Source organism: Condylura cristata, unplaced genomic scaffold (assembly GCF_000260355.1).
Source record: "Condylura cristata isolate star-nosed mole 26May11 unplaced genomic scaffold, ConCri1.0 scaffold00015, whole genome shotgun sequence".
Taxonomy (NCBI): Eukaryota; Metazoa; Chordata; class Mammalia; order Eulipotyphla; family Talpidae; genus Condylura; species Condylura cristata.
Window position 1 is genome coordinate 36,009,183 of NW_004567116.1, and position 9,189 is coordinate 36,018,371.

Below are 9,189 nucleotides of genomic sequence, written 5' to 3' on the forward strand. Positions count from 1 at the left end.
TATACAGAAAAAAAAAAAACCCCGTCTCAAGGCAAGGCAAATATCTAAAAGCAAAGTTCTATCATATGAAATCTACCCTTCTAGTCCCTGAGACTCCTCCTCCCTTCTTGACACCCCAGGCTCCCATCCTATCCTCAACAGAGGCTACAAATACTGGCTCTATCCCATTTGAATTCAGTATCTAGTTATTTAAATGGTCCATGACTATGCTATTAACTGTAGTCTTTTTCTCCTTCTAATCTGTCAGATGTTAATCTTCTTGCTCATTCAGTCCTAGAACTTAGAGAGGTGGGGAAATTTTCCCCTGTATCAACACAATAAGAAAAGAGATTGCAGGCTTCTGAGCTATCATGATAAGGCAACTAAGTGGAGACTACCCATCAAATACTATATTCTGCTGTTTTAACCACATCCTGCTCTCCTACCTGGTACTCCTGGGCAATCTCCTCAATGAGGAATGTCGGGTGACCTCGGTGCTCCTGAGACCGCTCACAAAGCCAGCAAATGACCTTCCCATCCTGCTTACAGAAGAGCAGGAGTTTCTCTCCATGGCGCTCACAAAGATCTCTCTTCTGCTCCTCCTCTGGGCTCAACTTGACCCCTCTGAGCTGCTCCGCTATGTTGGCCAGTTGCCGATTAAGCCGCAGGTGCCCAGGTTCGTAACTGATTCTGCAGACAGGGCAGCTGCTGTGCTCATCCTGGTTTGCCACAGACTCCTTGTTGTTTGCAGTGATGCAGGCTTGGCAGAAGCTGTGGCCACAGTCCAGGCTCAGGGGTTCAGTCAGGAGCTCCAGGCAGATGGGGCAGGTCACCTCCTCCCGGATGTTCACTAAAAGTTTTGATGCCATCGCAGTTACTCCTCCCGCACCTTGCTATCCTGGCTTGAGTCTCTGGCTCACAAGTCCCTCTATATCTGAGGTTATATGGGAACAAATGAGAAAGCCAGGAATAAAGTTGTAATTGTATAGAAATCAAGAAAAGGCTAAAGCAAACTATTTAAGAAAAAAAGGGAAACCCACTTTCTGGACTCCAAGGGGCTTGATCCTTAATCTCAGTGAGGAAGGAATTCATTGTGAAGACCAAGAGTTAGACAAAGAGGAAGAAATTTATTGTCAGATAAGGACAGGAAAGTTCTCTGAACAGAGCAGGGTCCCAAATGGGTAGCCACTAAGGAACAAGGAGCATAGGTTTAGATATTTTATTTGAAATAAGGGGGATTAGTCTTTATTATCAAATTGCCTGAATCCCATGACACCTTACCATCGAGTTGACTGACCACCTGTGCACCTGTGGCGTCCAGAAGCCAGCCATCTGTGGTGGGGTATCTGGTTTTGTGGAATGTGCAGAGGGCATTACCCTTGCCCCACAAAGACGTTGCTTTATGATGTGGTGTCATAGTGGCATTTAAAAAATAGGCTTTCACTCCTAGTCCATCAGGCCAATTTGGGAGACTTAAATGGATAAGGGGGTGAATGGGGCTGCCATGGGAACTGGGCCAGTAAAGTGATGAGCCAGATCCTGTGTCAGGACAAACACAAGACCAGTCACCCAACCAACCAGTGGTGCCTGGAGCAGAAATCCAGCCTTAGGTCTCTCTCTGGACAGATGGCCCCTCCCATCTAAACCCCCCCCCCCCCACACACACACACACATGCCCCCCTTCAGCAATGCAAGTCAATAAATTCTTTTCTATGTTCTGTTCTGTCTCTGGGGAAATCTTCCATTCCCCCTCCTCCCTCAGACTTGGGCATACTCCCCAATTCTTCTCTGCAAAGTGTGGGTCAGCCTACTAGTTCCTGTTTCCATGTATGTTGTCTCAAGGCTAGGTCTGACAACTTTCCTCCCTCTTTACTTGGTGATTATGATAATTATGGTCTCATATGATGATTATGGTCTCTCTGATAAGCATTAACAAGTTTGTTACCCCTACCCCTTACAATACCCCTCCCTACCTTGTTTGCAGGTTTGTCTTCTTGCATGCCAAGGAAAAGGTAATTAAACAGCAGCTGATGAAAAAAGCAAGTTGGTGCTTACCTTCCCTATCTCCCCTTAGCAGACACTTGCCCATCTCTCCCCGTTTTTTCTCCGCTTTGTAGAAATACCCCGGCACTCTGCCCAAGAGCAGGACGGTGGTCTTTCAAACATGATTCTGCTGCTCTCCTCATTAGTCGACAAATTAAACCACTCTCCTTTTCCTCAAACTATTTCCTTTATTAGCTGAGGGAAACTGAGGCAGGCATTCCTTGACAAATTAAACCACTCTCCTTTTCCTCAAACTATTTCCTTTATTAGCTGAGGGAAACTGAGGCAGGCATTCCTTGACAAATTAAACCACTCTCCTTTTCCTCAAACTATTTCCTTTATTAGCTGAGGGAAACTGAGGCAGGCATTCCTTGTCAATTGGTAAATTATACTTCGCATAGTAATTTGTTACAGGACCTCTGGAACCTGATATTTGTTTGTTAGCTTCCAGTAATCGGAAACCTAATCAGCTGGGATGCACTTTCCCTTGTCAGAGGAGGGTGTTAATGTGAGAATAGATAAAGCATCCACGGGTGCTTAAAGGCCCTGAGATCCAAGCTATAAAACCCATGGCCCCAAGTCCCCATTAGACTGGCCCACTGATCAACTCCATCAACCCCGAGGGGGGTCCTTGGGCCCACTCTGGGAAAGGTTTTGTAACAAGAGGGGAAGTTCCAGGCTCCCTGCCCCCACCCAGAAGGAGGGTGGAGCTAAGCAGAGAAAAGAAGAGAAGGAATCTGAAGGGGAAGGAAGCAGGAAGGAGAGCCAACAGACCTGAGGAAGCCACATAGAGCAGCAAGCATGTGATGAAGAAACCAAGCTTGTTTCTAGGCCCTGGACTGATTAAAACAGATGTGGATGAGAGACCTGTGGGAAAGATGCCTATGGCTATAGCAGTGTTTATACTGATTTTGATTGTGCTCTTTTCCTCCTGGACTTGTCTGGCCATTTTTGACCCGTTTCTATGGGTCCTGGACAAAAGGTGCTTTAGTCTTGTGGTGGGCTTTCAGGCCTTGCTTTGGACCAATCCCTTTTGGGAGGACTTTTGCCCACCAGGAGATAGGTAACTTCAGGTGTTTGATTTAAAATTTATATTTTTTTGTTGTATACTTCTGTGTTGTATACAAGTCCCTTTTCATTAAAGTCTTACATGTTTTGCCTTGATGTGGTGGATGGCAGAACCTATTTAGAGCAGGCAGGTTTGGGGGTTCAATGGTGCCCCGCTCTCCCTGCCCTGTAAGATTCACCAGAGTTCCCCTTTCAACAGCACTGGTGAGTTCCTAGTTTAGTTTCTCCACAACACAGAGATGTCAGTTATATCCAAAAGAGCAGGTTTATTACAAAAAAGAAAGAAGGAAAAGTACAGGTTTGCTAAGTACAGGCCTGCATGGTTACAAGTGGGTGGCCTTGAGGAGAGTGGCCTGTGCACAGAGGGAGTTCAGCACAGAGAAGTCCCAGCATGGTGCAGGTCCCGGCCAGGAAGGAGGCTGCTGCTCCCAGTCACTACTGAGACTGCACTGGTTTATTCTCCTATTTGGGAGGGGCTCCATCCTTTGTGGAGTGCTTGTTTGCTGTTGCCTTAGAATAAACTGCAGCATTTGAAAGGGGCCCTATTTCTACAAAGGCCCTCAATCTCCATCTTTTTACCTCTGGTCTGAGCTCTACCTACCACCTACACAATCTGATAGTCTGCCTGGACCTTATGCTTTGTGGTCTAGGCACTGGTGCTTAAGGATCCTTAGTTCCTGCAGCTGAGTTACAGTGTATGCTAATCCCTGCTACTCCCACCTTTAGCTCTCTGCAATTTGTGAGCCAGGATTCTGGTCTGTGGCCTCGCTTCCACTTTTTCTACTTTTATCCTCCATCACTCTCAATCAGGGAGGGTGGCTTCTGCCCACCTCTTTTATGTTTGAAACCAGTTACTGGCCTTTTTTCAAGGTTTTTGTACAAGTAATTGGAGGAAACCAGACAAAGACCCTATAGAATCTGAAAGGAAAAGGTGGAAAGGAGGGACGGACGTCGTGAGTCTGTTCACCAGGAAGCTAGATATTATTCAAAACAAGGCCTAAAAAAAACCTAAAAGGGGCCGGGCCAAGGCCCAATGGCCCGGACAACGGCAAGAAGAAAAGTAACGGGGAAGGGGGAAAAAAAAAGAAACGAAAAGAAAAAAAACCAAAAGCAAGAACGAACAAGCCCAAGGCCAAAAAAGGCCGGGGAAAAGGCCAAGCCCAGGTGGAACCAAGGAACCAAAGGCCGGCCCCCTAAAAACCCGGGCCCAGAACTGCAGAGTCAGCCACACCGCTTTCCTTCAGAATTGGTAACAATTAACACATTTGTGATGGAGGAAGGAATGCAGGGGGAGGCATCAAGATTGATTCACACTAGGGGGATGGGTAGAAGGAGCTAGCAAAGCAATTAACACAGCCATTAAAATCAAGGTCCTCAGGCACTGAAGCCAGAGGGAAGGTTCCAGCAGGTAACAGACTGTTGGGGGCTGTATCTAAAGCTCTAGACACAAAAGGTAACCGATAAGGGCAAAGGGTTGAAGCTCATTAGGGAATCTCTGGTCTGTTCAAGTTTCAAGTTCTGCATAGACATTTAAATCAACAACTGACTGCTAGCAAGGTTGGGCCCCTCCCTATGGAAAAAAGAGGATAAAACAAAATATTACCCCCAAAAAGGGGCAGCTCTCCTGCCAGCCTGTGCCTATGCAAGAGTCCTCTTTCTATCTCTTTCTATAATAAACTTACTCTTTAAATGTAACTGAGTCTCCTTCTCTTGGAGAAACTCCCTATGTGCCGCTGAAAGGGGAGCTCTGGTAAAACCTTTCCTAGAGTGAACCCAAAGACCCCTAACCCCCAAAACAACAGCACTTGCAGTTTCTTTTGTATTGGCAGTGCACAATCTAGGTCTACCTTGGATCCTCTAGACTTCTACTTTCTAATGGGACCTGGTCATACATACACACGAATTAGTGTGCATAGAGAAGAAAAGGAAAAGTTTATTTTCTCCAGTAAGACAAACAAAATTATCCCTCCAGTAATGGGTAAATGCCTGAACAGGGTTGACTTAAAGTAGGGCCAATGAGCCCCAAAACTTTGCCATAAGTCTAAAGCACCTGGCTGGGAATCACAGAAAAGCTGTTCTGAAGCAGGTCCCAGAAAGCAAGGGTAGGGTGGATGTGGTTAGTCTTTCCCTGCCCCATTAGATAAGCATCCCTATCAGCTGCACTTATCAATTTGTCTCCTTGCATGCTAGGTAAAGGAAGGACATTCAGAAGAAAAGGATAAGGAAGTTAAACAGCAGGTATTAACAAAGCAAGCTGGAGCCCTCTGGAAATCTCCATATGCTCATATCAAAAGGACATACAGAACCTCCCCATGGGCCTTCTCTCCTTTTATATTACTCCCTTCTTTAAATACCCCTGCTGCCTGCCCAAGAGCAGGACAGTGTTCTTTCAGACACAAGTCTGATGGCCTCCTTTGTTTGTCCACAAATTAAACTTGTTGGGAGTGACCAAAGATTTACTGATAAGGAAAAGAATGGAGCCTTGCATCCAAGCTTGATAAGCTGGTAATAAACTGACCTTGCATCCAAGATGGGACTAGCTGAAGGTTATACGAACTGATAATTAACTGGGCCTAAACTAACATCTGGGAGATACAGGTGGGAGGAACTGGGCCTGACACCCAGTTCCTTTGGAATGTGAACCTAGAATCTATATAAAAGACCCTTCCCCCTTATTGGGTTGGCAGTAGCTGCAGACCCCATCCTAAGGGCTCAATCTCAGCTGCTGTCCTGGAGCAATGAACTCTGCTTGCTCAGCCTTTCTGCCTTCTGCCTTTCTTTCTTTCTTTCGGCCAGTCTTTCTTAAACTGTTTCCTTTTATTGGCTGAGGGAAACTGAATCCAGGTTCAGTATCATCGGGTACTCTGTCCCCTAATAGCTACAGCTTCCACAGGAAGAATTACAGGGGCTCCCTCTAACCTAACTCCCTTACCTCAGGGACTCAGGGTCTCGTTATACTACTTTTTGACATATCTTATATAATTAACACCATCAAAAAATTTGGAAAGGAGGCATGGCCAGACCAGAACTGGTTAACGTAGTCATTAAGCCATCGAAAAGTATTGGAGGAGGGGCTATGGAGATTGAGGGCCATGGTAAACAATCACTGGTCCTTTCAAATCTACCTAGTCAAACCAAATACAGAATAAAACTCTTAGGTGCTAACCCTAGAAATAATTTAACAAGAGTTAACAATCTCACAGGAAAATGAACCCCTCCCAAAGAGAAGACTAAATAGTGCAGGCTTTGCATGGCAAGAGGCTGTAGCCCTCCTGCCTGCCTATGATAATGTAACAGGTATAGGCTTCATGGACTCCGCCCCCATTCCAGATATTGGAACTACTAATCCCATCAATACCAAGGAGAAGCATGCTGGGACGTGAGAGTGGAGCTGAGCAGACAGGTTAAGAAAAAACCAGATATGTGGACTCTGGGGCTCTCTTGGCCTGGTGGTTCCTGGCTGATCGTTTGGCCACCATAGGATGCTCTTCTCTGATGGCTTCTGCTTGGGACTCTGCAGGCCTCCCTCTTAGCAAACCTGTCCCTTTTGGGGTGCAGCCCTTTTGTTCCAGGGCAACCCTGATGTGAAATGGGTTGCCTGACTCTGGGTCCTTACCTGTGCACTTAACGGGGGTATAATAATAAGACTCAACTGCAGGCACACATGCAATAAAATTAATAAAGGGTTCATTTAAAAAAGAAGGGGAAATGAAATATAACTTGGGGAGAAAAAGAGGGAGTAAGTTAGTTAATGTGTCCAATCAGTTCCTTTGACCTGGAATCCCAAAAGCATGCCAAGGACTGGCCATTCTTCCCCCTAACACTTTCTGTCCACTTGTGTATGGGTAAGTGTCCTTTATTCTTTCCCTTTGGTAATAAAACTACCCTTCTGGATATAACTAATGTCTCCATCTTGTGGAGAAACTCACCTGGGAAACTACACTGGTGCTGCTGAAAGGGGAGCTCTGGAGAAACTTTTTGTTGGGAGTGACCAAAGATTTATTGACAAGTACTGAATTAGGGCGGTAAAGATTTGAGCCTTGCATCCAAGCTTGATAAGGCGGTAGTAAACTGACCTTGCGTCCAGGATGAGACTAGCTGAAGGTGACAGCAAACTGGGTCTCACATCAAGGACACAGCGATGAGTCACCCCCTTTGGATCTGAGTTTAGAATCTATATAAGGGACCCTTCCCCCTTATTGAGTTGGCAGTAGCTGCGGACCCTACCCTGGGGGCTCCATCTCAGCTGCTGTTCAGGAGCAATAAACTCTGCTTGCTCAGCCTTTCTGCCTCTTGCCTTCCTTTCTTGCGGCTGGTCACAGAAGTTGGGACAAAACACTTTTCTCAGACATAACCCAAAGACCACACCCTCTGAACCCCACATCTCATTAAAATGACATCAGGATGAACATAGTAATCTCTAAGGAACTACAGTAATTAACTCACTCGTGGACCAGTGACTAGATCTGAGGTGCAGAACTTGCCAGATGTCACACACAGGGATTCCACAGAGCAGACAGACCTAGTGAAGGAGAATGTATAGAATTATGAAGTAAGACATTGGTACATTATAACATTAACCTGTTAGGCGCCAAAGACCTCTCTGCCTATGTCCCTGTATTTGATGGAAAAGGGTTTTTTTTACTTCTAAAAAGTCCAGGATTCTCTCCGTCCTCAAAAGGTGCAATTCAAAATTATTAAATAGGAAGGAGTTGTGGGTAGGTTCAACCTGAAGAAATGTCTGTCCCTCTGAAATAAACAAAGACTTTCCTCCTTCAAACCTGCCTTCTTTTCCCACCACCCCTTCCCAAGTTTGCCCTTCAGTTAAAACAGCAGGAAGCCTGCGAGCAGGGCCTCTTGCTCTCCCTCTTCTCCCAGCCACAAAGACCTTCCTATGGAAGAGTCACTCACCCAAATCAGTTTTTCCTCTTAAGTTTCTAAACTCTTTGTTCAACACCAGGGAAATATGATTCCTTGGGAAAGAGTGAAGACAGGCGAGACACTGACGTGGTCAGCATTCACTTACTAGAACAGACCGCCAGAGGAAGTACTGGAGGGAAATGAAAGTAAAACTTAACAGGGTGGCCCCCAGGAAAAGAGGAGGTACCAGAATCCCTGACCCACCCTAGGGAGGGTGGAGCTTGAAGAAAGCAGAGTCAGGCCCTTCATAATACCGCGCACTGCGAGGGTGCCCGGGGGCGGAGGGAGGCGCCAGATGTTAGCTTAAACTAGCCTGTAAATACTCCAGCAGACCCCTCCTGGCGGGAGATCCTTGCCGCAGTCAGTAAATCCCAGCACTCTCCCTCTCGCTGGAGACAACCCACTGCATTTCGCCCTCGCGTGCCCAATAAAGCCTAGTACTGTAAAGACCGACGCTCCCATTTGGGGGAGCAACTCTTGGCCTGCTCCCGGAGACCCACAGGGAGGATCTGGGCTTCAGAGGGCCACCTTCTGTCCTGTGTCTGCCAACTAAGCTAGGTGAGCCTGCCCAGTTACGTGAGAAGGATTGGCAAAGGAAATTTAAAATTACCTCCGGTGGTCATCAACGTGAAACTAGTCCTTAAAAGCTGAAACCCACGCCCAAAGCTGTTAGCCGATTCTAATTGGGGTTTTGGCTTTCTGTTCTTGTTGATTGTTTTGCTTTTTAGCCTGGCCAATTAAATCCAATAACTAACTCTTTGTTATATGTTGAAGACTAATTTGTTCTTCCCAAGCAATGCTGCTAATTATAAACCAGATAAAAGCTTAAAGCAAAAGTACTCAGCGATACAAGACACTTAATGAAGACAATGTAGAGGAGGGTTTCCTGAAAATATGTTTGGCCAAATGTGTGAGTGGAGTTAACTGCTGTAGGGAGTGGAGTTGGGGAAGGAGTCCAGGAGCAGGGAGAAGAGGAAGCATACTAGTGTAACTGGGTGGTCCCTAGGAGAAGGGAAGTTCCAGGTTCCCTGCCCCACGTTGGGCGGTCCCTAGGAGAAGGGAAGTTCCAGGTTCCCTGCCCCACCCAGAAGGAGGGTGGAACTGAGCAGAGAAAAAGGAGAGAGAAGAGAGAAGAAGACAGATGGAGAAGGAGACCTAAGGAAGCCACGTGGAGCAGCA

At 46.4% G+C, this 9,189-nt stretch overlaps 1 protein-coding gene across 2 annotated transcripts in view; it reads right to left on the reverse strand.

The window, feature by feature from the left end:
• LOC101620936 (tripartite motif-containing protein 34-like) overlaps positions 1-8,090 on the reverse strand; it is an 18,421-nt gene extending 10,331 nt beyond the window's left edge. For both annotated transcript variants that reach the window (XM_012725051.1, XM_012725050.1), the window contains exons 1-3: positions 8,002-8,090; positions 7,537-7,612; positions 426-913 (exon numbers count right to left, since the gene is read on the reverse strand). In XM_012725051.1, the coding sequence (XP_012580505.1) occupies positions 426-848 (423 nt within the window). In that variant the 5' untranslated portion in view covers positions 849-913; positions 7,537-7,612; positions 8,002-8,090. The remainder of the gene's footprint in view (positions 1-425; positions 914-7,536; positions 7,613-8,001) is intronic.
• Between the last annotated feature and the right edge of the window lie 1,099 nt (positions 8,091-9,189).